The sequence below is a fragment of the Lipophrys pholis genome (genome assembly GCF_963383615.2).
Source record: "Lipophrys pholis genome assembly, chromosome: 22".
NCBI classification, from domain to species: domain Eukaryota; kingdom Metazoa; phylum Chordata; class Actinopteri; order Blenniiformes; family Blenniidae; genus Lipophrys; species Lipophrys pholis.
In genome coordinates, this window is record NC_137644.1 from 11,086,383 (window position 1) to 11,114,373 (window position 27,991).

At 43.9% G+C, this 27,991-nt stretch overlaps 1 protein-coding gene across 1 annotated transcript; it reads right to left on the reverse strand.

The window, feature by feature from the left end:
• Window positions 1-125: 125 nt before the first annotated feature.
• lrmp (lymphoid-restricted membrane protein) lies at window positions 126-27,979 on the reverse strand. Its single transcript, XM_080491781.1, has 39 exons — window positions 27,873-27,979; window positions 26,255-26,967; window positions 24,976-25,086; window positions 23,922-24,102; window positions 22,993-23,051; window positions 22,800-22,875; window positions 22,473-22,631; window positions 22,240-22,357; window positions 21,911-21,961; window positions 21,656-21,733; window positions 21,348-21,404; window positions 21,091-21,150; window positions 20,573-20,637; window positions 20,344-20,437; window positions 19,855-20,001; window positions 19,328-19,429; window positions 18,458-18,609; window positions 16,787-16,898; window positions 16,017-16,269; window positions 14,607-14,659; window positions 12,427-12,526; window positions 11,765-11,945; window positions 9,836-9,923; window positions 7,982-8,028; window positions 7,769-7,857; window positions 7,499-7,680; window positions 6,800-6,884; window positions 6,639-6,690; window positions 6,505-6,532; window positions 6,026-6,166; window positions 5,651-5,785; window positions 5,368-5,515; window positions 5,219-5,262; window positions 5,067-5,135; window positions 4,734-4,792; window positions 4,397-4,495; window positions 3,515-3,643; window positions 2,089-2,243; window positions 126-1,157 (listed from the first exon to the last, which is right to left on the reverse strand). The coding sequence occupies exons 2-39, from the start codon at window positions 26,910-26,912 to the stop codon at window positions 1,015-1,017; spliced, it is 4,560 nt and encodes a 1,519-aa protein (XP_080347907.1). The 5' UTR covers window positions 26,913-26,967; window positions 27,873-27,979; the 3' UTR covers window positions 126-1,014.
• Window positions 27,980-27,991: the final 12 nt, after the last annotated feature.

The window sequence follows — 27,991 nt, forward strand, 5'->3', positions numbered from 1 at the left end:
CTGGTAGTGTAGAGAGCATGTGGCGGCAGAACTGCCAGAAGACACAAATTAAGCTCAGAAGGAGCAACATGTTGTACAGAATACGATTTTAAATACCGGTACCTGAAGTTTAAATGACACGGCTTCTATCGTAGAATTGGCTACTTTATTTGTGCAAAGATCCACACATTTTCTTTGGAACATACAAAAAGTGTATGGAGTTGAAAATGGTGACAACCACAGCAAGAACTTGAAGAGCAAGATTATAAAAAAACAAAACAAAAAAAAACAACGCAAATAAACTTTGGTGATAAGACTGAACAGTTGAGAATTATAAGTTAACAAAAACAAACATTCGCATTTTCCAACTCAAAGCGAACAAACTCATAAATATAGATTTCATAAACACTTAAAATGAGTTTTATTACCAGTGTTTACAGACCTAAGTAATAACATTTTCTCTGCACCCATAAGAAACATGAATGTAAAATTCAATTTAAAAGGCTGGCAGTGCCCCGTTTCTTCAAGTACATGAAATGCAATTAAAAAGCTGTGTGGCACAATGGATGCAGCTATTATAAATTCATCAGGATATTTTTTATAAAGTTAACATGATAGGTCAACGTTACGCAATCATTAATGCCAGATCACGTTGGATCCAGGGAGGCAGGTACCAGCAGTTCTGACAGTTTCACTGTGTGACGCAATGGATCACCGTGAAGGACAACCTGTACTTTTTCTGTTGAACACAGACACATGCATACACACACACACACACACAGACACACACACACACAGACAGACACACACACAGACTAACTAATTCTGCAAACGTGATGTGATGTATAAAAAAACTCCTCAGGGTTAACTATCCCCTGAAGCCTGACCAGTGCCGTCAATGCAAGTCTCGTAGGAATCTTCAGGCACCGGTAATCACCCAAACAGGGAGGCGGTCTTTCCTTTTCCCATTGCCACCCCGATGCTCACAAAATCTCTGCAAATGGTCAATGGGCGGCAGCACCATACACCCTCGGGTTAGACGGGGGGCTGCGCGTTGTGCCGCAGCCCTGTGTAAGGCCAGAGCAGCTGCTGGATGGTCATCCAAGAGTCTCCGGTTCCTACGGGAGCAGCGTCGACCGCTGGCTGCATCACCAGGCTGGCCAGAAGTGCAAGGAGACCTGTGAATGAAGAAACAGAGGTTACAACTGATCCAATACACCATCTTGTGGCTCAAAAGGGTATTACAAGACAGGATTATCAAAAACATGTTGATTAACTTGCAAACTTCAGGAAAACCACTCAAATCAGATCCTGAAATGTTAGTATGGCATCATTACTTACTCATACCTCAATCATATCTTTTTTTTTTTTTTTTTTTTTAAATATATTTGACCTTTACACACCAATAGTCCTTTGTCCATCAATGTTTTGTCATTTTTTGAGGTAAACTGAATAAAGGAAACTGTTTTAATTTAAAATTTGTGAATTAATTAATGCAATTTTTTATTTATTTTTTTTAAACCGTTATATCAAGGCAATGCATTTTTGAAATTTCACCTTGTGGTGGTGGTCTTTTACAAATGCTTAACCAAACAAATCGATAAAATTGTGTCCATTCATAAATATCAGCTAATGTACAATATAAACTGTAAAATATAATATGTCAATTGATATATTAAAACTGTATCAACCTACTATTTTATTTCTATTTATATAATTTAAAGTTTTTTTACATTGAAATGTTAGTCTGTGGATGAATAGGCAATAGAAATTGTTCTTTTGCGAGTTCAATGTTTTAATTGGGAAAATCTCTTAAAAATGAAGTCTGCAATACCCACAGACTAACTTATTTGATGTTTTAACTGTATATTACAACTAATATATACATTACTAAAAATTATGAATAGTTTTACCATCCACTTTTTCGTTACATGATTTTCTTTATGAAAAGTAGAAAGAAAGAAATAAAACATACTGGGAAAAGAGCACCCGAACCTGCAGATTGCAGCCCTACACCATTCATACTATTTGCAGTAGTTACCCGGTAATATATTTCATTTAGATGCTGACCGTTCAAGATTACTTAAATTATTTTCCTCGTGCATGTACCTGCTAGCACCACCACAATGGCCAACCAAAGCCAGACCCCCCGGCCCCCTCTGGCTACCGCCGCTGCTGCCGCCGCTCGGGAGCTGGTCAGGCTGTGGGACAGGGAATGGGCCATCCCTGTGTCTGAGGACGTCGGGCTGGATGAAGGGCTGGGACTGTCGAAAACAGGACGAAAAGTTACAAGAGTAATAGAAAATGAGAAATCGGAGCGAATGACGTATACATCGACGTCAGCAGATGAAGCAAAAGGAGACAAAGTTACCAAAAACGATTAGTGATGAGCGCCAAGTCACTGCAGAACATGGGCGGTTAAAAAGAAAACCATTTGTGGTAACTTGTGCACTGGATGGCAGGCAGTAAATTAGCCGTTGCTTCGCTGACACCTAAAGTTTGCTCCAATGAGGCGCGTTCACCCACCTGCTTCACAGCGTCAAAGAAGCAAAACTGGTACAAAAACAGCAGCGCAATGGAAAAAGCCGTCAGCAGCTCTTAATAGCAGTCGGCATGTAGGCGGATTTACGCATGGACTTGCTGGGCGATGGCAGCAGAAAATCTCGGCCTGAACTCTTGTCAACAGGAGGAGTGCCGCGTCAAATGGCTCAGCAAGTCATCATGGGTCAGTGCCGGCTTGTAAAGTGGCCTTTGATGGGCACTCCTACCTGATGAATACGGGCCTTTTTGCATGCATTTGTTTTAATTTCGGCCAGCGAGAGAATCCAAAAGCACCCGGTACTCTCCTCCCTACACACTTACAGCATTACAAACAGCTCATCCTGACTCCTGAGCCATGTGCAGGGAGGAAAAGAGGAAAGGACAGTTCAGAGCAACACATGGTCTGCTTATACGCAGTACTCAGTCGAATCACAACAATGAAGGGTCCAGAAGGGAAAACGGCAGACGTGAAACGGCTACACGTAGGACATGTTAGTGAACGACAAAACAGTAAGTCCCGGAGAAATGACACAAATCTGAACTTGAGATCCATGCATGAAACACAAATCAAAGTTTCCAAAGCTGCCAAACACATTGATCTCAAGTCAGGTAACAGCTGAACAACAACAACAACCACCGCATAACAAAGAAATAAAAATAGGATATAAAGCCAGTGAGCCCAGGCGCAAAGAAGATAGTCCAGCGCAGACCCGAATAATGAAAGTTTCATCATTTAGGAGGTTCCATAGCCTCACCCAACCTAATGCTGCTCATAATTATTTTACATTTGAAGAAACTGATTAGTCGTCGATGTAAAATGAGCAGCAACAGTAGCTTAACGCCACACGTGCCACAGTTATCAGAAACTCTGGGCTACAAGCTACTGGGACCTCAGTGAAGCCAAATGATGAAGCCTTCCACTATGCAGCCAGCGTCTTAGCTCTGCTGGCGGACAGCGGCGCTACAGAATCCGTGGGCATTTGGTCGGACTAACGTCTTAAGGGGCAGAATGAGAGAGGTGAGTTTGCTGCCCAGCTCACTGAGGCTGGACCTCCTCCTCTCTGCCACTGACTCCTCCTTCTGCTCGTCCTCCGCCTGGCTGTCTGTGTTGTTGCAGGCCGTCCTGTGGGCATGCATGGGTCAGGCATTCACATACACACTCCTCAGTTGCACATTCGCATACAAGCGACAGCTGAATGACCGTAATGATTTGGTGGGCACAGTGCACAGTGCATGCAGATACGGCTGAGGAGAAGGGAAAAAAAAAAAACTAGCGGGAAAACGCAGACATCCTTTAAGTACTCAGTGAATTACCTGCTGTGCAAACAAAGAAGCATTCTTTTAATTAGATGTAAAGTTACTCATGAAATACTCACATTCTTAGCAAACAACATGCTCGAGCAATATAGCAACAAAGCAATTTCACGACCTTTCAGATATTTGGAGCATATCAATTGTGCTTTGCTGGCAAGTTCCAACTCTGGTTGTCCAAACATTTGAAAGGCAAAAAAATTGCTGTTATAAATGTCACCAGCACATTTTTTATTTTTTTTTGCAGGTTACAAACACACACAAAAGTGCTCGATCTGGAAAAAGGTAAACGTGTGAACAGTTCCTCATGCGCAGGTGAGCGGGCCCGACGTATGAAAGATGGCTGCTGTGTGGTTTGGCATCATCACCGTTTTGAGTTTGTTTCAGAAGTCACTCCCGGGAACTGGCACACCTACTGCAAGTTTAAGAAATCCCGGGGCGCTTCACGAAAAGCATTGCTGATGTCAAACCTGAGAGCCGCCATCTTCATGTGCTTTTTAAAAAAAAAAAAAAAGGGCCTGAGTGATGCAGCCAGAGCAGTGCCGTCGTCCGTGGCATGTCTTACCCCTTCATCATGAGAGCGGGCTCTTCAGTTTCAACCCAGGCTGCAGAGCTAACAAAGCGTTTTAGTGGGGGACGCGCCGCGCCCTTTCCCGCCACATTCCTGGAAACCAGTGTTATTACACAAGGGCACAACAACGGCAACCCTCAACCGACGGCACAGCAGAGCCTCGGTGGCTTGAATAAACCATTGATGACAAACATCGAAACAAACCTTGAGCTTTAATAGAAATCACTTAAACATTCAGCTTGTTTTCTTTCTTTTTTTTTTTTTTTTTTTTAAATCGATCACATTTTCCCTTAAATGAAATGATTCAACACACATTCATACAAATACCTACCACGGCGATCGCCTGGTCAGTCTTTCTGCTTCAGCCTCGGAACAATCTTGCGTTTTGGACTGTGGTGGGGAACAAAATCAAATGAATGTTTAGAGCCGTAACTCTCTGATCTCAAGTAAAACTTCATGTCTTCCCTCAATATAATCTGGAAGCCTGTTTTTAGCTTTTGGAAAGGAAGATTCATTTCAACAAATCCCTCAAAATTCAAAGTTCTGAAGGTCTATTAACGCTCGTGGTTGACGCTGGTCGGCTTTGTCGCCCTTAGAGAGCCAGCTGGCTGCGACTGAGTTGCAATTATTACTGTAATAGTCAATAATAGCGTTCAAGTCTCACCATGTCGAAGTGCATGTTGCCTCCACCCGAACGAGGGATGGCCGCTATGCTGACCCGCCGAGTTGAGGACTATGGAGGAGCAGACACACTTTAAGTGCACAAGCCTTTTACACACAAAGTTTGAGAGAATAGTAGAAGTGCATGGAACCCACTTTGTAGTACTGCGACGACGTCTGCTTCTTGCCACGGAAGTCGTCTGGAAAGAGCAACGGACTCGGTGTGAAAGTGATTTCTGCGTCACGCGCCGCTCGTGCATATTTATCAAGACAAGGGTGTTAGTTTTGTGCGCGGCGACTCCAACCTCTTTCCGTTTGTGATCCAAACGACCGCTCGTTCTGCATGAGGGCCTCCCTCAGCTCCAGCAGCTCGGCATGCTCCTTGGTGTACAACCGCCTCAGGTTCTCCACGTGCTGGATCATCACCTCCACGGCTTTGCCGATGCGACTCTCCTGTTACTCCCCCCAAAACACGAGACCCCGGTAAGTCGCTTGCTTGTTTGTTTGTTCAGTTGTCGTCACAGCAACAGCGGCACAATCAGTCCATTTCAGTTCAAACAGTGGAAGTCGTGTTAGTCGTCAGCTGACCTGGTGAATCGCCCCCAGCATCTCAGAGCGGCTGGAGACCCTGGTCATGGACTGGATGAGGATATCCAGGTTTTTCTGGAGCCTCTGGATGATCTCCATGGACTGATTGTCGTCCTCGCAGAGAGGAATTAAAGCCTGGTGAAGAAACGGAAGAAGAGACCATGTAAGGAAATAACTAACGGCACCAGATCGCCTCAATTATTTAAAACCTAAATGTCGTAATCGACTCGTATTTGCATGAAATCAGTGTCCGTTTTTTGCATTAACCAATAAGACTTAACTGTGCCACAGAACTCAATTACTTAATACACTACTGCACATTACCTGTGGGTTTCAACAACGACAACAGTTATTTCACCAAGGCTGAACACAAACCTGCAGTAAACCCTGGCAGCTGGACACTTCCCGTCGGACGTTCTCCTCGGCAAGGTCACGTGACCGCTCCTCCAGCCGAAGCCTCTTTTCCAGGGTGAACATGTCACACTTGAAGCCCAGTGCCAGACGCTGGAACTCCGTCTGGAAACACACGAGACATGCCTACATGGAGTGGTGTTTGTCTCGCTGCGACATGGAGGCATTTGATGGAGCCGTGGCAAAACAGACGTGATGCACATTTCCTCGTTTGATGAAGACAATATTATTCCTGAACAAAGACAGCATTACTCTGCTTGTGCAAGAGCTGCAGGTTAAACTCGCACATCTCTGCGGGCAAGAGAATGGCATCACTTTGGAATAAGGAAATTTACAGACTGCCGTTACATAACACATCAGACTTGCTAATTTGTTATGCAACGTGCAACCTGCGTTAAAATGGTAATGATTAAGTTATTTGCTGATCCCAGTGGCACACGTACCTCGATTTCCTTGTCAGTGGCCGACAGGCTGTAGATTAAAGAGACGAGAATGAAAAAATATGTATGAATTTTTTTTTTTTTTTAAAACAAACAAATAATGGAAAACACTGTGCTGCAGCCATTTGAAGGATCACCTGTTTTTATCCGCTTTAGAGTCACTGCTTTCAGAGATGGTTGACGTCTCAGCTGGACAGATGTGATGATCAGACACATTAGAAAACAGTCAATACTAGTCCAATGCAATCAATCATACTAATATAGGCATATTGGTGTACAATGAATGCACTGCACATACTTTCCTTCTCGTTGGCCATGCTGGTATCACTTTGGTCCTCCTGATCCTTGTGCTCCTCCACGGCCTCCATGCTTCGCGCCAACTCCTGCAAGGTCCGCACAAACAGTAACGTCACGGCATCCTTCCTCTTCCCCTTTTCTAAGTCTGATCCCTCCATAGTCACAGTGAGCGCCATGTCCATCTCTCTCTGTAGTCAACCCTTCACTGCCCTACTAAGCTTCTGAATGATCTGATCCTGAGTGCAGCTAAGCATGCATTTTTCTCTTCCTCCCTCTCTCTCTCTCGCTCTGTCTCTTTCATTGACACACAAACGATCCCATGGTCACACACTCGCGTAGCTGGAAAGACAGCATTTCTCTTTAGGCTGAAATAATGTTCAGGTTGCAAGGCGCCATGTGGCACAGTCTCATCACAGGGTGACAAATACAATTTTAATGAGGTCTTTAGTTACCTACTAAGAAATAACATTTGGTAACAATATAATTTTTCCCCATTAAATCTAGGCTGTATATATTGGAGTACTGAAAACAATGAAAAAAATGTTCTGAGATCATAAACACTATAAATAAAACGTTTTTTGTTACTTTCAAACAATATAATAATCTTTCTAAAAATTCAAGAATTCTTACGTGTGTGAGACAAATATGAACGACTACTAATCAATCAGAGGAAAATGGGAATAGGTAGAGCAGGTCTTACCAGTTCCCTTTTATTTTTGCCACGGAGGTCGGAGTCCTTTTTGGCCTCACTAACCTCTGATTGGCTGGGGTCAGAGGTCATGCCACTCCCCGGTTGGTTGGCATTTGTGAGGGACGATCCTGCCTGCAGAGAAGCGACGTCAGAGCTGGGGGCTTGACCACTGCTGGCGAGCCGTTCAGTTGCTGGAGAGAAGCGTTTTAGAGTGGGTGGGCAGCGTTACACACAGATGTAAGAAGGTGTAAACAAACGGTCCCTTTCTTTTCTTCCTACCTGCCACATGAGCCGCAACTACGGGATTGTCAGACGCACCGTCCTGCACGCTCTCTTCCTCCTCCGGCACCGCAGGCAACAGGGTCGTGCTGTAACAAAAACAAAGACATATTTGAAGGAAATACCGATACTGAAAAGCACTTGTTAAGTTTTTAGGCAAAGTAGGCGTTGATGAGTAAGCAATTTTCTTTTAGCTGAAGGCAAACCACTCACCTGTCCTCTGCTGCCGATCTGTCTGCCGAGTGATCCCGGCTGAGGCTCTGAGATGGACAAAAAGTAAAGCCAAGGAAGGAGTGACGGTGAGAAAGAAGCAAGTGACCTGCCATTTCTGACCCCCAACACAAGGAATGATTTTTATCTAAAAGATGCATGCACCGATGCAGATACATGCCACGTACCTGTCCCATGGCAGTGAAATGCTATCTACGCAGAACAGTGTGTGGAGGAAAAAGATTGGTCTGATTCTTTATATAACGCGTAGGTACATGAAGAGCTCTGCAGCTCTGAGTGTGTGTGTTGTTGAGAAGGGTTAACACTGGCACGGTGCTAAGTAGTGGAGGCGGACTGTGTGCACACGCAGTCTTGTGAACTCACACATACAATGGAGCAAGGTGAGAGCTCACAGCGATGTAATAGGATATTGTGTAATGAGCGCACAATATCCGTTTTGATCCAGCTCAAATTTTCATTATATTGGGGGTAAAAAAAAAAAGAAAAAAAAAAAAGGACAGTTCTCCTATTTTAAAAGGAGACTTCAATACTATTTTACATCAAAAGTAGCAGCAGAGTGAAATAAACCAGCCTGCTGCTACTTCAAACCATTAAAAGCCTCTAACAGCTCCTTGTCTTGTCTGCGAAACCATAAAGTGATATTTTCTGCACATAACTACAATTGAGAATAATAAAAAGGCATTGCAGGCAATTTTTGTCCTTCAAAAGAATCTGGAATCAGCATAGAATTCTCATCTGTCGGATTACAAATATGTCATGATCAAATGTAGTAAATGACAACTTCAGTGATGCTGACAATGCACACACATTTGCTGCAGGAACTCCTTCATTTACAAGTAAAACTGGAATTTGAATATATCCAAATAGTTCAGCTTGAATGTCACACTAAACACACAGATTTACACCCGAATCTTTTGGAAGATTTTTGACTGGGCCAATATGAGCCCAAAAGGGCATTTATATTAAAACACCCTGAGAAGCGGAGATCAGAGCCCCCCCCCCCCCCCAGTTCAGACTGATCCAGCATGTCAGCAGCTGGTCAGTAAATTAATAAAATAAGTAGACTGATCCTGCATCAGAAAGAAGAAAAGAAAAGAAAAGCTGGAAAGCAGCATCAACATACACAAGAAACACGAAGAAGACACTGCAAGTCTTTCAAAAGCTCCACTTTAACCTCAGATATAGTTATTATGACACCCCAATATACAGGTCACACATCGGAGAACAATCTATGGATAAAGATTGAAACCGATTAACCATTTTAACATTGCTTGATGAACGATTCACCTTGCTAACAAGACAAAGAGACTTTAGTCAAGTCGTAAAATCTTTGAGTTGAATGTGAAAACTTGAGCAGTATTTTGACTTGGAAGGTCATTCATTTAATTTGATAAAAACCTCAGTTTAACCTAAAACAAGTTGAAGTGAACACAAATCAGAATCTCACACAGAAACTTGAGCAACACCATTTGTATGGTACTTGCCTCTTCTGGAAACGGACATCACTCAGACAGAGCCCGTCCTGCTACTCCTCAGGTTTGCACTGTGAGATTTAGTGTCACAGTCTGACCTTCCCCTTCATTTTACTATCCCCGACTCTCCTCCCTTCCTTTAGGTGGGGTCTCCCTCCCAACCCTTCTGGAGGAAAGCTGGGCCCAGTGACCCCCCCCCCCCCCCCCCCCCCTTCAAAAACACACCTACTGCCATCAACCGAGTCATGAAGTTTCGAATTGAAAGATATTTGTACAGAAAGGGGAAGCAGAGGCGAATGTGTGCTGAACAGAAGAGAGGAAACTAATCATTGATGCATGAAAATACTTCCCCATTGCTACTAACCTTAGAACTAATCATGTCTCCTGCAGCAGAGTCGGGATCGTCTTCGCTCAAGTCCTCTGCCCGGTGGTCCTCATTTGTCTTCTGGGTGCTGAAAAGCCAAAAGGTCAACTGTCAAGCATCACCCTTTTCCAGATCTGATATATTTAGTCTAATAAGACTAAATGTATTGCAGTGTCTCGAGTACGAGGCAAGAATCGGCTGTCATTGCTCTGTAGGTGGACTCTGCCGATGCAAAGTTTGGCCACACAGACATTAATTACCCTCTGGACTCCTCCCGCAGAGAGGAAACACCTATTTGACTAGCAAATGTCGCCCCAGTCAGAGGGAAATGATGAAACTCGACTCTGTGGCTGTTGATAAAACGCATCAACCTCAAACTAACCAGTTTATACAGGCTGATACTGCTTCATGATGTTATTTTCTTCCCTGTGAAGGTTCATGTTTCGAATGCCCTCAGCTGATTTTTGCCAATAGAATCAGCATTTGAGAAAAGTTGCACAATCTGTACATATATTTGTCCCCGAGGCAAAAAAGGACATAGACGACGTTGTGATCAAGTTGGATTCGCTCATCCACATCAGAAAATTCTTGACGGTACTTCTGAACGTCATTGAACAGCCAACACAATCCGATTGTTGCTGATGAGTAACCTTCCTGTTTTTCTTCTTTTAGAACCATCAGGTCAGGAAACAAAAACATCTGATGTTGGGGCGGAGGGGACAACAGACTGAGTCACCATTTAAAAAGCCACGGCCATGTGTTTTCACTTTAAATAAAGCCTTATTTTCAGAACATTACCACTTGACTGCAGTTTTATTTCGACACAAACTAGCAAAGTGACTACTGCAGTTATGTCAATGCTTGCATTAAAACACCCACAGAAACCAGCACTGTATCATTTAGTTTGTTACTTTTGTGCCCCCTAGTGGCAATACTAAAAAGCAGTCATAACACCAGTATATTAATCTATATTGTGTCTGTATCTTTGTAAATATTACTATGCCTGAGTAAATTCTGATCAATCAGAAAATCAATTTTTTTTTAATCCCTGTCTAAATTAAATTTCAACTGTGTAAAACACCATGATGAGGCTGTTCCCTTGCAAGGAAATGCCACTAAAGTCATTCAGCAGCTTATCTCCAACAGTGCCAAAATGAATTGGAAATATTGTATAGGTCTTACTAAGGAAGCAGTGCGTCTTCAGCCAGGCTAGTAGGTTTGGCTTTTCTTTGTGACGTCTTTGCATATCGTTGGAAACCTTGCGATAAGTACAACAAAATGCTTCTTCTCTTATTAGCTATAATTCTAGCAAACGGAGTGGAGAGGGATTATGATGTATGAAAACAAAGCATGTGTGCAAATCGACACGCATGAAGCGCAGATAACTGGACGTTTGGACTTTATTTTATTTATTAATTTATTCTTCACTTGGACTTAAAATAATCACAACAAGGTCAGGAAGCAATCTCAATTGACTTTGTTTGCTTTTTGAGCTTGTGTAGCGTCATATAAAACCAAATATGGCAGGGTAAAGGAATCCTACGTTCCATCTGCCCAACATATTTACAGTAAGTAAAAATATTCAGACGGTCATATCAAAAATATATTTGGAAAGTTGTTCTGGTAGCGATAAGGGTTTGTCTTGAGACAAAAACAAAACAACAAAACAAACGTATTACAGATGTTTCCTGCACTTTTACAAGCGATTAACCATAGTGGTGGACCTGGTGACTCAACATGGCCACCTAATGCACAAAAGGGACATCCGTTCAATTATCTCGCTGTTGTTTATCAACTATATTTCTATTGATCTCTGTGGCAATTGTCAAAAATCTCATCTCTTTCTGAAAAACATTCTGATGACCCAGCCCAACTATTAAAGTCACAACTTGTTGAGCTACATTTGCATTAAGTTGAGTCTTTATTCACCTGTCGCTGTGAGTAATGGTCTCATCCAGTGCAGGCGACGTGCCGGTGGGAGAAACCATGTCGGCTGCTGCGGGAGGGGTCGTCAGAGGTGTGACGGATCGGTCCTGTTCGGGCAGACTGTTGGAGGTTTGGGCTGGATCACATGACTCGGTCGTTGCACTATCGCAGGCTGCCGCCGCCTCTGATGGGACCAAAGAAAAATGGGCGCACTACCATCAGCGTGTGACAGAGTAGTATATTTTGAAAGTGTGAGCAAGCTTTAATGTATGTAAGAAACGGGTTTCAAACACTTAAAGGAAACCTTGTTAAATGTATACAATCTTTCTAATGAAAAAGACAAATATTTGTAAACTGATATTTTGTATGAAAAATCCTATGTTTTAGTTTATGATGTTCCGTGTAGCATTTTGATAGCGTCAAAGATACCATCTCATTGAAGTTTGATTAATTTAACCAGGCTGCCATGTAATTTTCCCACCTCCAAACATAAAAGAGCATAATCACGCTCTGACATTTAGTAAAGTCTGGGCATCGTTTTTATAAGCGTCTTCATTACTGGACTTGTAAATGCACACAGCTGAACAGCAGGGGGAGAAGAAAGTGAAAGTGAAAGCGATCAAAGCACATAAAAGTGAATGGGGGGGGTGGGTGGGTGGTCTTACTGTTTTCCTCTGAGTGGGTCAGATCGGGGAGAGCATCCGCCCCTGGGTGTCCAATGCTGACAGCTTGTGTGTGGGTGCTCAATGGTACCACCGCGTCTCCCTGAAAGCGCACGCAGACAAAATGTCAAATATGCAAAATGGAAAAGGGGTGAAAAGATCAAATACGCAACACACATTACCCACATATCAAACAACAGGAAGACGGCAAAAACAAATCTGTCAAAACAAGAAGACGCTGCCTGAGAAGCCAACGGCATCTTACAAGTTGAAAGACTGAACAAATAGTCGGTAATGGGATGTTGGAAAGACCCCCAATTACTGTCATGTTTATAGAAATACAAAAGCAGATGTCCCTTTTATACGGCTGACGGCAGTGACGAAGTGTTTAAATTAGTTTTATCAACGTCACAGGCATGAAATTATTCAAACGTGGAGCCAGTGAGAAGAATGCTCAACATCCGAGATAGGAAAATGTACGAAGACACCGAGATTAAACTTCTTTTTTCCTTCCACCGCATTAGGATCTGAGGGTTTCATCACTGCCACTCTATATATGGAAGCAGACGGCTTCGGTGCAAGTGTGCAGACCGAGGCTGCGAGCAGCAGCTCTGAATGACAGCATGTAAAGAGCTGGCCATTTGGTGGGCAAATGTAGAAAAAAAAAAAATTATAAAAAGGATCGCATGCAGACATAAAAAGGAGCATGAAGTGCCGAATGCTTATATAATCAGTGTACATTTTAACTGTAAGTGGAATAATTAATGTCAATTTTGTAGCTTCTTGTAATGTCGATACTACACTTAACCACAGGGATTTGTACACACAATCCTCCTTTGCTGCTATAATAATTTCTACTCTTTTTCTTCTTTTTTTCTTTTAAGATTTTGGAGAGATTCTTTCGGAATTTCTTCCCATTCGTTCTCTCTCTCTCTCTTTCATGAGGTCAGACACCAACGTTGTATGAGAAGTGCCGGTACGTAATCCGTCTTCCAGCTCATCCCAGAGCTGCTCCATGGGGTCGAGGTCAGAGCTCCTCAGCAGACTCATTAAATCACGCTTTTATGGAGCTTGTTTTGTGTACAGGGGAAGTTAAACTCAAAATGTGTACACATTTGCTTGATTTTATACTAATGTGGCCAACTACCATTGTCCATATATTCGACACAGTGGCAAGTAATATTTCCTCATAGCAATAATGTCCTGGAATCGAGTCCTGATGTGGCTTTCTGTTTGGAGTCTGCATGCCCCCCCCCCCGCCTATATTCTAAAATCATGCATTTGAGGGTGCCTTCGAATCTCCCATAAGTGTGAATGCAAGTGCATGGCGAAGTCTAAAACTCGAGAAGTTCCAGTTGACAAAGCAGAAAATCTGTTGCAACTCCAGCCTAACAAGGAAAAGTTGCCAAAAAACACTGAAGAAAGCGGAATATCCAAAATCCTTGTTTCAGCTGTCGATCACAACATGAAACACTTCCTACTTCCTTACCACAACGAGAACAGGAAATGTGTGACTGCTTTTCCCAGCTTTGTATGCCAAATCAAAACACTTCCGTCACCGAGGAAGGTGAAACGAGCACCTGATCTGCAGCTTCCTGCCAACACACAGATTCAGTCAGCTGCCCAGTACATTTTACATCTTGTACTGCCAGCAGAGAGTACTGTTATCGCAGAGTCCTCTTCGAAATACATCAGCAACGGTTGCCGAGTGTGGAACATCCAAGTGTGGAACAAAAAACAAAACAAAAACAGAAGCCAGCATTTCAAAGTAGGATAAATTAGGCAAAAAGGATTTTTTTATTTCTTAAATACTCTGGAACAATCATGTGTAGCATCACCAAGTTATTTGTGGAAAGTGAACAATGGAGTCACTTGTCACGTCAGATTGAAGGTCTGATATCAAGTTGCATAACTGCACGACATCAATAAGCAACGTCCCACAGATAAGAGGACTTATTTGGTCTTAGAGCCACTTTGGCGATGGCTTCATTTTTACATGGCGTTTGAAAGCTTTCATTATATCCTTATAGTGAGGAACGTACAACTTCCCTTATGTAATCTAATTTTGGAACATTAAATGCGTCCTATAGATGCGCCACGTGGCCATTTCTGTAAACGTAAAAATGGGGAGTACTTGAGACCTAATGTGCAATTTCTACCACAGCAGGCTCATGTGATTTTACCTGCAATAGTTGAGAGTTCGCCTCGGTCTCTGGCTCTGTGCAGGCGGCAGAGTCTGTAAAACACAGCAGAGCGGATAGAAACAGTGCGGTTAAATTTAGGACGGAATGGAAGGAGGAAAGAAAAGGCTGAAAAAGGACAAAAGCACAGAAGCTGGCCACTAGGAACCCGAGGCCTTGTCTGGTACATTCGGGGGGGTTAATGGTCATTGAAAATACAACCGCACCTTCACCATAAAAGGTTAGGCTGTCTATTATGCAAGGAAGTGAGCTGCGGGAGGGGGAAAAATGGGGTTAAAATACCATGCATGGCTAAGGTGGCATTAATGGCCACATTTTCGCTCTTGTTTTCTGTTTCTCTGGCTGCCAGCCGCTCATGCAGGCAGAGGAATGGGGATTACAGAGCTCACAACGTGGCTTCAGACCAGTCGTACACCTGGCCATAGAAGGGCCTTGAGGAAGAGAGGATTTCTCTTATTGTGTTGACACACACACACACACACACACACACACACACACTCACACTCACATACACACCCACGAACACACACTCTCTCACAACCTTTAGAAGCCCAAGGCCACAACAACCATAGAAGGCCGGGGTCTACTTCCAAGGGCTTTGAGAGAGAGAGTGGGTATCCTCACAGTGACTGAACGCGTGCACTCTGCTTTAAAAGGTGGCTGAGTGCACTGCGACTCCCACGGATTACGGGAGCATAATCCACCCGTCCATCGCACACAAACCCCGACACTCCAAGGCAACACAAATCACTAAGCACATCCTCATGTACAGCGTTTATCCTGTAAAAGGAACATGTGCGGCAAAGTAAGACCAATCAGTGAGTATATAGTCGTGGAGCTTTAGCAGCAAACTAAGGTCTGAACCGCAACTAATTTATCTGCACGAGAGAGATTAAAAATAGAGGAAATTTGTTTCTCTTTCATGAAAAATACAACACCTGCTATTCAGTGAAACGTATGGCAGGGATAAATATTCCGTCATGTTTTAACGTGCCCATCAAATGAACTTCAATGCCTAAAAACGTATTTGGATAAAGAAGCAAAGTTGGGAGTTAAACAGTAAAACATTGTGGCTCTAATAATCCAACATATTAGTGCACATCCTTGTTATACGAGAGGAGTTCAAAAGTTGCACTGTTCATCACGCCATGTTTGATCCGGGACCGGGGTCCATGCAGGGGTTGGAGCAATAATGAACTATATTTAGCCATGTTTGGTTTGGCTGTATGAGGTTCCAGTTAGCCCGGGTCTAATTCTGCTATATACTCAGTATTAAAAACTCATAGAAGACTGCAGTAATCTGTTAAAAGGTGATACAAAAATTAATAACTAAAACTGTATTTGCATTTTTACAATTATTAGGCCCACTTCAGTAACTTTGCCGCTACTCACCTTCCCCTACTCTGCCCTGCCCGGGCCGGACCTCCTCGGAGAGAGGAGTGGACGTGCCCCTGACTTCGGCCTCTCCGGCCGTGTCCACCACCGTCCACCTCTCCTCCCCGTCCTCTTCTTCCCGCTTGTCCGCCGATTCCTCGGGCCGGTCGTCTCCGCAGCCGCCCTGGGTCTGGCAGTTTCTTTCGGCGAGCTCGTTCTTCAGGAAGTCTTGGAGGGCAAACTCCTCATCCCAGTCCAGGTCATCTCCGGGCTGAACCAACACCACCGAGTAAAAGGCAAACACAACGGTTACGAATCACTTTGTTGGAAAAGCAATGAAAGGATGAATTTACAACAACGCGTCTCCAGCTATCCAAATAAGATTATGTCAAACCGAGAGCGCCATACTTATTAAAACGTAACCAAATCCTTCTTATACAGTGAAAATCGGTATGTTTTGCAGTGAAAACAATATTATGTTCAAGCATGTGTCAGTGCTTTTTTGTTTTTTGAGCAGTGCGTAGGTGTGTGTGTGTGTGCACTTGTCCACTTCAATCGCCAACTCACACTCGGCTCTCTTCTACTCCATCTGTCTGAAAACAGCACGAGCAGTGTCACTGCTCTCCAAGCAAACCATCCTATCGCAACAATTTATTGACCCCAAAACTATACACGGATATATAACGGATTATTTACTGATTATTTTGTGCTTATGCCAGTGCTCTCCAAAATAAGAATGAAGAGGAGTTTCATAAATCTATGGATAAAGCCCAAACGTCCTCTCTGACCTCCTCGTCTGGTGCCGGGGTCTGGGAAGAGGCCTCTCTGCTGTCCTGAGGCGTTTTTAGCTGCTCGAGCTCGTCGCTTAACTGCCGCTTCTGGTTTTCCTGCTCCTGCACCCTGCAAGAAAAAGGGAAAAACCTTTTAATTGAAAGCTCACTGGATGCCTTGTTCTCAACAGAAGAAGGCTAAATATATATGCAAATTGTCAGAAGCGTTATTTATGCAGAGTGAGGAAAAGCACATGTGTGACGACAGTACAGTGGACATACTGTACCCAATCCGCAGGCCCATGCAGTGTCCCATTCTGTTGCCCAGGGTGACCAGCGCCAGTTCTCCAACTGGCACAGTGATGGTTCCTTAGCTTCACACTTTAGTAATTCCAGCCCTTAACCTCACACCCTCTGAAATCTGCCCTACAACAATATCATGATCCCAGCACTGTCATATTCTCCAGTTTAACTTTGAACAGCCCGTGTGTTCTCCCGAGTAGGCGGCAGAGCTGTACCTTCAGTGAGCCCACTTCACTTTAATATTAACTCAAACAATATTAATGTTCCCGTTATCACCCTGGCAACTGAGCAAGAGTAAATCCCAGCCGGATAGCTTGACCAGTTCTCCCTCTCTGGTCTGATTCTCCACCAGCCCCGGTATATATATATATATATCTGAAAGGGGACGGCCGTCTCCATGAACACGCATGCAAACAGACACACGTTCGGCTCAAAGCAAATTCTCACACACACACACACACACACACACACACACACACACACACACACACACACACACACACACACACACACACACACACACACACACACACACACACACACACACACACACACACACACACACACACACACACACACACACACACACACACACACACACACACACACACACACACACACACACACACACACACACACACACACACACACACACACACACACACACACACACACACACACACACACAGAGAGAAATCCAGGAATGGCAAGGACCCAAACTTAGTGAGGCGGACATGAAGAGGTCACAGAGGTGAGGATGATTAACAGATCTTTTCCTCATTCAGTACAACTGACCGGTCAACTGAGACAGAGCACTGGCAAACAGATCCCCACCTCAGCAACACTTGCAGGGGGAAGGGCAGACAGAGTAGCACGTGTGCTAAAATATCAGACTCAAGCACGCAAAATTTGTGTGGATTAATCTTTTTTTATTAACTTTTAGAGCAATAAAGCAATTAAAATCTAGGAAGCTCACAGTCAGCTATAGGCTTAGATTGACCTTGAAGAAAGACTCACACTGCTTCACATAATCAGCATCTCGTCCTCTTACTGATCTCAACGTTAGTGGTATCAGGGTCACATTGCCGTTTTCGGGCTCTGCCTTCTACGCTGCATTTCAACCAATGAGATTACTTCAACTCAAGTGCAACTCCTCCTCAAAATTAAAACGTTATCCTACCTTGAAATCAAAACGGTCTTCCTTCAGCCGCCGCGGGATTCACTGCAGTCCTACTCACTCCATATCTCCAGCTTTCATCCACCTCTGCTCGCATTCCACGCTCTCAAAACAACATCACTCTCGACGGGGTGCTAGCACATTTTCCGGCTGCCCACTTATTCTCACTCGCACGCCCACGGATGCACAAGCGGCGTTGTTCGACTCACCTGACCGAAAGGTGCAGGATCTCCGTGCGGGACCTCCTCATGTTGCTGGCCATCTTGATCAGCTCCTTCTCCAAAGACTCGGTATACTGGGCCAGCTGGTCCAGGCTGAGGACCCAGTCCGCCCTCCTCGCGTCCAGCTCGGCCTGCACCGTCTGCAGGATGACAAGGCCGAGATGGTTGGGGGGGGGGTCAGCGTCTTGCCTGGGCGAAATGCTGCCGCACAGCCTGCGCGGCGCCCTTAACGTCTCTGAAAACTTCTGACGACTAACTGGCGAAATCTTTCTGTGTAAGCCAGCCTGCGACGGAGTCGGACAGACTTATACTTGTATAACATGGGCACACTAATTGTCTCATTTGGTATGTTTACTGCTGTATGGCAGTACGTGGCTAATGAATGCAGAGTGGCAACAATGCGGGAGGAGGGAGGGGGGGGGGGGGGGGGGCAGAGAAATGGAGAGAGAGAGAAAGAGAGAGCAAGAGAGTGCATGAGGGAGGAGGGGAGTGGGTTGTGTTCACAGTACAAAACACTGACTAAACAGCTCTGCTTGGTTGGGGCCTGTTAGCGAGTTATATAAGTGAGAGATCTCCAGAGAGGAGGGATGGTGGGTGGGAAGAAGAGAAAGAGCAGATAGGGAGAGAGAGAGAGAGGAAAACGAGTGCATCAGGTGGCGGGAGAGGAAGATAGAGATCCCGTTATATAACTTTATGATTCATATTTAAAAAAATATGTGTAAATGGCCTTTAAAAAAACAAACAAAAAAAACATATATGCAAATAGACAAACATTAATGCTGCAGCACACACTCGGTCACAAAGTGCTGTTTTAAGCAGGCAGGCGCCTGAAACAAAGTGTGGCCAAGTGCATCGAACCTGGAGACCGGTGTCCGTGCTGTCCACTGGCTGTGTGTGGTCGTCCAACAAGCGGGTAATAGAAGATAAGACAGAGCCGGTTTCTGCTCTGAAATCCACTTTCTTAAGAGACAAAGAGGGAGTATATGTTACAAGAACGACCTGGTTGAGAAAATCAAAAGATTTCTTGACTATTAAAATATCTATGTGATTGATTAATATGAGCCAAACTGAAGTCTCAAATGTCAAAAGTAAGCACAACATTGTGTTATTCGGGTCGAATATGCTGCATTTATATGCATTAAGATATGCTGCTGTGATTGTGTGAATCACAAAACTTCAAACCAGGTTGGAAAAAGATGTACACATTATTACATATGCCAAGTGTAATATGTGGCTTTTATATAAAACACATGCAGGTATCTATAATGGTGATCAACACAGCATAGAACATACAAAAGAATAAAGAAGACACTGTTCCCTGGTGACCACTGGTGGATTAGTTTTAGGAAAAAAGTTTCTATATATGTGTGATAAAAACCAAATACCAGTTTGTTTAAGAGACTCTTGAACTCCAAGGACATGTGCTCGGGGGTGGGTCCCTGTAGCATCAACAGCACTTCTTTGTCCAGAGTCTCATCCAGCGGGGAGACAGCGCTCATCACGGTGGACACATGGTCTCCTGCATGGGGAGGCTGTTTGAAAAAGGAAATACGTCATTAAAGAAAGGCTGGATTATGTCACGTATGGAGGAGGGATCGAATGATTATTTATTTTTTGCCTTGTGATGAATGTGTGTGTGCAGCTGGAAGGAAATCTTTATTGTTCTACACTAAGTTATCAAAATGCAACAATGTTGAGCTGTATCGGTCAAGTACTTTTAAATGCATACGTGCGATCCAAACACATCAGCAACCACAAATAACAAAAAAAATAAAAAATAAATAAAATGCAATTCGGTCTACTTGTATAAGAGAAACACTTGAGGAGCAAAAAGAAGTCAAAGTTGTGAACAAACTTAGTAGAGGAGTACTGACCTCCAGTGGCGACTGTGCCAGAGCCAGTTCTGTTTGAAGGGATCCTAAGCTGCTCTGGTTCAGTCTGTAAGCCACCGACCACGGCAGACTGACCCTGCGAGAGGACAGGAGAGCGGGCACGAACATGAAGCAATCCACTCAAGGTGGTGTAAGGTATTATGCTCCTCCAGATCAGTGCTTTAACATTCCAGGTGACCTTTCGTATTCCAGACGCTCGCTGTCCACTTACCCGGCCAGGTCTGGGAGGATCATCTGTATCTGGTTCTCCAGCTTGCTCTTGTGCCCCCTCAACAGCTGGAGCAAACAGCAGATAACACAGCCATGACTCATGTTAGATATTTATAGGTCGGTTAAGCAGCCTGCAGGTTTCTCTACTATAACAATCTTGTTGGCTTTAAGTATGGAAAAACAAAACAGGAGGTGATTTTATTCCCACAGCTGAACTAACCAAACGGCTTTCTTGTTAGAGACGGTAAACCTTGTCAGGTATATGTGCACCTCTTACAGTGACATCAATGATGTTTTAAACGCATTTTATCAGCCGATCATTTGGAATTCCCAAAACCCGATGTGGCCTGTAAACAGTGGCGGACCAAAAATAGCCCGAAGAGTATATGAGGTTAAAAAGCCTTTAATGGCATTACGGAAAAGCAAACGAGAGAGACGAGAAGAGAATGAGGAGCTGGCAAAAGAGCATTTATGAAAAGGTGTGGGAGTGAAGATAGATGTGAAGTTCAACGTGCTGACCTCTGTGATGGAGGAGTATTCCTCTACCGCCGACTTCAGTTCATCTATCTGTCTGTTCTTCTGCAGAGTCAAAAGAGTTAAAAACCGTGGGGGGGGGGGGGGGGGGGGGGGGGGGGGGGGCAAGGTTCCTTCATTCATATGCTTTAATTATTTGGTTAAAAAAATGAATAATATCACTTTTTCAAATTGTGATAAAATGTCTCAAGTGGATTGGCACCGACAGTACAGTAAATAAGTAAACAAGAGAAGACACTGACCTCTGATATCATCGCTTCTTTTTCACTAATGACGGCATCAAAGGAGTGAATTTGCACCTAAAGAAAGTGAAGAGGCAGTTATGTAACAGCATATAGAAGCAAAGTCCATCGGCAGCTCTGTCGAAACAGGATGCCTGAGGCCAACTTTCAATGAGGAGCAAATTCTTTTCCTTTCGGTAAGAATCGCAAATATCAACTTGAAAAGATCCGAGGCCACGTAGGAATGGGAAACAGGAAGGCACCGTGCGAGGAAAATAAAAAGAAGAGCTGTGATGGCGAAAATATTTTTGGACAGACGGCGGAGGTACCTGAAGGTCAGCGTTAATGTCACACAGCTCGGTTATTCTCTTCTGAAGCTCGTCCGTCTCCATGGTGACCTTGAAGTTCTGACGTTACAGGGAGACCATTAAAAAAAAAAAAAAAAAAGAAAAAAAAAAAAAAGAAAATCTTTTTATCAACTTTGGACAATATACTCCGAGACGCTTACTGTTTCTGATGAGTACGAAGTTGGATCAATAATTTAATTGTCAGTTGTACTGGGGAAAAAAAAGTGAGGGATGTACCTCTTCTTGAAGAGAAGCAATCTTTGCAATGAGACTCTGGTTTTCTTTCTCCTGAAAATAAAGATTTTAATCGATATTATTATTATTGTTTCATTGAAAATCGGAGACAATTGGGAACAAAGTACAGTAAATTAAAGCTGCGGCAACACGCATGAGAAAGATTATGTCCAATTCCATGCCACATACAATCATTTATCTAAACCACAGAGGAGGATTACATGCACTAATAAAGAATAAATAAAAATCACCTTTATTCAGAAAAATATGCGTTCTTAAGTGAAAACCTTTTAATTTGCAGTCTGGATTGTGCAGATACACATTATGCTCACCACATTTTTGCTGTGTGCGGAGGCGCGAGCTCTGCCTTCCTCCGTGCAGCTCAGAGTGGCCTTCATCTCTTCCACCTCCTCAGTCAGCATCTTCTCTTTCTGTGCGAGCTGCTGGCTACTGTACGAGTTAAAAACCCAAACAAAAGGGAGAAAGACATCAACAAAACCTGTGTGCGGCGACAATATAAACGAGCCCGGACGGTGTAATTGGATCGAATGGGACGGTGTCTCACACTCGGGCCTGATTGCGTAGCTCCTCGTTTTCCTCGGCCAGCTTCAGGTTGCTCTCCTCCATGCTCTCCACCACCAGCTTCAGCTTCCTGACCTCATCCTGGAGTTTCTGTTTGCACATCTGGAGATCAGCGACACAGTACACCAGCTCGGATGTTTCACTGAGGAGGCAAACACACAAACACACACACACACACACACACACAAAAGTATGTTGTCACTTAACTGTGCCTTTCAATTTCTCGTATCTAAATATTGATCCATGCGTATAGAGATGGATGGCTTTGTACAGGTGCAACTAAAAAGCCACTACTTCACACACCACTTACAATTCTGCTCTGGATGCCTCCCCTCCAAACGCCTCCAAGCTGCCCGAAGTCATATTAAGCAGCATAGACCTCTTGGCTGCCAAACACACACAAACTGCATTATTAAAGCTTCAAATATCCACAGATTTGAAGGCAAGTGCAATACAAAAAAAAAAAAAGAAGCAAATAATTGAGTGATTATGAAGACGTTCACCAGACAGGCCGTCTTGGGGTTTTAATACGTTTTGAGTGACATCAACTGACGGGTCGTCCCTGCAATAGGAAAGAAAGATATTAGGATTTTATGATGAAAGGATTTCACTTTGTGATTTACTGTGGAAAAAAACCCAACAAAAAAAACACATTAGCGATGGTTTGCAGAGTTGCCCAAGTTTTAGATGCCTGGCGCACTGAGCACGAAAAAACCTGCAACTCCCAGTTCAACATGAAACTCAGACGTACAAACACTGAAAGAGCTTTCGAGCTGGATCAATTAAATATTTTTTATAAAATAAGTATTGTCAACCGTTTAAAATGTAGAGGCTGGCTTTTGTCCACAGGTGATCTACACATGCTTTAGTGCATTCAGGATTCACAAAACAGAATCTGAAGCAAATGCAGCTCAATAAATTTAGAGCTCTCCCACACAATTTTTCACATTTTCTGAACAAATCTCTAAATCAAGTATGGTGAGAAACAAACCAGGGGAATCGGGGGAGTAATTACTCATCAGAAGTACATGGCAGTGAAAAAGATTCAATTTTGCAAACACCACCACCACACGTGGGAAGATTGTGCACATCCCCCCCCCCCAAAAATTCGCGACAAGAACCCATGCAGTCAGCTTCATAAACCAAAACCATTTAGTCGCCATGAAGATCTTAAAACCGAGTCTACACAATGAAGTTCGACATGAAGTTTGTGTAAAACGGACAAACGGTCACATGGAATTCTCGCTAAACAAGCAAGTTTCACTTTCTCAGAAATAAAACTAATGACTCCACCTCCTGCACCTCACCAGATCTCACTCTTAAACATCTTCAGTCGTGCTGCAAAACTAAAGAGCACAGGCAAAGCTTCCGATTGAAAGACACGTAGAGCCCGCGAGACGTTTGAACTATCGTCGGGACAAGAACGTCGTACCCGTTGTTGCGGCAGTCGTCGATCCACTCCCTCATGACGGCGTGGTAGGTCTCCAGATCGATGGACACGTCCTTCTGTTCTGGGTCCAGCATGTTGCAGAGGTCCTCCAGTCCGCCGTCTCCCGAGCTGCGGCTGGTTGTGTGCCGCAGGAAGTCCACAATATGAGACACGTAAACTTTGCCTTCAAGACGAGAGAGCGTCGCAATTTCAGCTTGGCGACCACGAGTCAGCAGACATTCCACATTTCCTCCAACAACAGATCGTCTCTGCTCTAAACACCTACAGATGCGTTGTGACGAATTGTGGTCATAGGTGTAGGCAGCAAACACAGAAAACTGCGATGACAGTTGAGAGAGACGTTTAACTAATAATGCGGGTGGTTTCACACTTTTTTTTTTTTTGTTTTGCTGACTTTGCTCTTCAGTTTTCATAACTGGGTAAAAACAGAACAATGCAGTGCTCGATTAAAAAGAGCTGCATCTTGCATGTTTCTCACTTTATTTACCCGATATATTCAGTTTTACATAGTACTACAAAAGGATAACAACATGAATACCTTAAATCAATAGAATGGAATCAGATTATTTATTATTTATAAGTTCCTTGTCCTGTACATCTTCTGCTGAGTGTTTCAATCCAGGAAAGAAAAACAAGTGTTGAGAAAACACTGACGAAACCCAACCGATGCACCCCGAGACGATAAGAAAGACCTGTGTTTTGAAATGCAGGAGGAAGACATAGAAACGGCAGCTTGAAGATAAGGAAATCGCTTCTGCACTCTACGGAGAAAACCTGCATTGTCATGCTCTATTCAGCTGCAATTCTTAACTTCCTCGGTCTCAGTTTTCTGCTTACTGGAACGCTAAAGCATGACCCAATCACTAACTACTGACTGCGAGTGTGTGTGTGTGTGTGTGTGTGTGTGTGTGTGTGTGTGTGTGTGTGTGTGTGTGTGTGTGTGTGTGTGTGTGTGTGTGTGTGTGTGTGTGTGTGTGTGTGTGTGTGTGTGTGTGTGTGTGTGTGTGTGTGTGTGTGTGTGTGTGTGTGTGTGTACCTCTGCGCTGGGTGTCGCAGGCGTGGAAGATGGTATCGAGCAGATTTTCCTCGCAGATGAGACTGACTTCTGCCATGTTCTCCCGCTTGGCGTCCGAGGCGAGTGAGGATCCTGAAGGGACGTGAATATTTAACAATTTAAAACCAGACACAGGAAAGTATTGAGTCGCGTAACAACAGGAGCACATGATCACTTTTCCTTCGGGCACAGCAACAACTGCAACGGCATGACGGCCACACAGACCAGACGCCTTCACAAGTTACAAAGGCCCGTAACATCGACCAATCAGTTTAATACATTGGTAGTATTTCATAAATCACAGTAAAAATTTGAGCCGTGGTGACGTACAAGCACTTTTGATTCACTTCCCACTGAAGAGGAGTCGTTAGTGTTTGTGCATCGTTCTTGATATTTCTTTGTTCGTGCTCAAATTAACTCGAATTGAATATGTTTTAGCACCGAAAACTGCCAAGATACTCAAAGTGGAAGTTTCAGACTGCTGTAATATAATACTGCCAATTCATAATGCAATACCAACAGAAACGCATCCGAATTGGTTCCAAATCCAAATGATTCTGCGGCAGGAGCTACCTTCACCTTGTGAGTGTACGTGGGTTTACATGACGAAACAAAAAGACCAGACGACATCCACAGAAGATCTGTGCCGAGTTCTCAAATGCATCAAAACAACCATGAGATCGTTCCTTAAAAACAAGACGCATGCGAGTGAGAAGAAACGACGCCGCTTTGAAAACAAAAGGTGAGCGCACCAAATAGTGATTTCAGATAACACTGGTGAACACATTGTTGAAGAAAAATGTTTGAATTTGATGACTTTCTACTTCTGTGCTTTTAATTATAATCTGTACTTTTTTGGGGAATAAAGACATCTAAATGATGTTTTGACTATTGAAAGTACAAAGCTCACATTTAAAATACTGCAGAAAAAAAATGAAAATGGATCAAATTCTGTCTCAGCATTTACCTCAATTTCCCCTTAAAATAAACAATAATAGAGAGTACACAGTTCACTATCAATTCAAACTGTATATACAAAGTGAAATGATTGAAATGGTCAGATTCAAGGACTTAACAGCTGATGATGTATTCAACCACACAGGTCGTCCTAATAAATAGGTAAACTGAAGTGAAATCCTGGGTTATAAATGGACGAAAAGCCTGAAATTAAATGTGAATAATACTGCGTTTGTCAGCTTCCAGTGGCGAAGGCCAAGGAAATATTTTTTGCATTTGCTGCAGAGACCCCCCCCCCCCTTACCTGCATCTCCCATTGAAAGTCTTTTCACAACCAGAGCTGGATAGGGAAGCTCGCACTCCGTGGAATTAGCTGTATCCCCTGCGTAGAAGTTGAGGTCATAGGAGAGGGTGCTTTGGGCCGGGGTGAAGGTGTGACACAGGGGCGAGTCCCTGGTCGGCCTCTGGCTTTCTGGCTCCACCGAATGCAGTTCTTGTGTCAACGTAAAATAAGGAGAGTCCCCTTGCTGACCAGGGGGCGTTGACGAATACTTCTGCCATGGCTTAACCTGCTGAAAATCAGTCCCGTCAGCCCCTCGCCGCTCTGCCAACGTGCTAGTGACAGTGTATGTGACGTTAGGCTTGCATGCAGGCGTGCTGGAAAAAGGAATAGATGAACCCAGGCTGCTTTTTTGGGAGGCTGCAGAGGTCGGCATTCTCATCCCCTTCTCCGTCCCCCTCTCCCCCTCGTCTCTGTAAAGGGCCCCCTTCTTCAAGATGGCCTCCAGGTTGTGCCTCAAGCTGCTCTGCGGACTGTCGTAACTGCTGGAGGAGAGTTTGGGAATCTGGAAAGGCGAATTGGGTTCCCGGTCACCGCGCCACTGAATGGTCTGCAGCTTGCGGCAGATGCTGTCTACGGGGTTGTGACGACGAGGCGGCGGCCGAGGCGTGCAATAGTCCATGCTGCTGACGGCAGGGCAGCAGTGCTGGCTTCCTGGCAAGAGGAGAGGCTGAAGTCTGGGGAAACACGAGCAAAAATATTATTGCATGTGCATGCGAAATTGGTTATATAAAAGCCAATGAGAACCATGTTCATCTTGCTTCAAAAAAAACACTGCACTTTGCATTTTGAAAAATATGAACAAGAGCAACTATGTCAAAGTCCACTAAATTCCTCCTGCTTCAGGGGTGCAGCGCATTGTAAAGGTACAAGGATGCAAGAACAAACTGAGGATGGATGGAGGAGCAGCAGCAGTGACGTAAATAGCTATGGCTTCACCTCCAATAACCAAACCAGCTTCACAAGTGACCCAGATTATAAAGGTGGGCACAAAAATATTGTGATAAGAGCGAGTGTTGGTCCTGAAGAACGACAGACCAGCATGTTTTCCAGCAACACCTCAATTCAGTAAATCGTCAAGCTTCGCAAAAAGCCTGGAAATCCCAAGGACCAGTGAGAGAACACTGTAATGGATGATGTTAAGTCAAGGCATCAATAATTAAACAGTTTCTCGCTGGGAGATTAACGCAAAAGCACTCGAATTTACTTTCTCGCCTGGGAAAAGCTACAGGTGCGCAATCTGCTTTCAACTGTTTGGCTTTTTATCTTCTTATGGCACCTAACTGGAGCTGGATCGTTGCAAAGAACACACGCACAGGCAAATTAGCAGAGAAATACACTATTTCTACGAAGAATACACAAATACCTAAAAACTTTCGGAAGATTTTTGAAGATACAATTACCCAGCTGCGGCACAGACACGTCAACTTGTTCTTCCGCGCCTCAAATCCAAATGCGTACAAACATTACGCACTGATCACCAAGGGGAGGGAATACTAAAAACGCACGCACATCACCTGCATTACGCAAGTAACCCCCCCCCCCCCCCCCCCGATCAATCTGCAACATATACATTCTGTACCTTGTTTATCTTGAGCAAATATCCAAGACGAAATGTTTGGACAAGAGTCTTCGGGGCGCACGGCACACACACGAGCGAAGCACGCGCGCAGGTAACCAGTCTGATCTGAGCGCAGGACG

Excerpts from the sequence above, each read along its gene's own strand:
- lrmp (XM_080491781.1), bottom strand. The coding sequence starts at position 26,912 with ATGGACTATTGCACGCCTCGGCCGCCGCCTCGTCGTCACAACCCCGTA. Across the intron at positions 19,430-19,854 it reads AGAGTCTCTTAAACAAACTG|AAAGTGGATTTCAGAGCAGA; the intron begins GTATTTGGTTTT and ends TTGTCTCTTAAG. Across the intron at positions 11,946-12,426 it reads GACCCACTCAGAGGAAAACA|AGGCGGCGGCAGCCTGCGAT; the intron begins GTAAGACCACCC and ends TGGTCCCATCAG.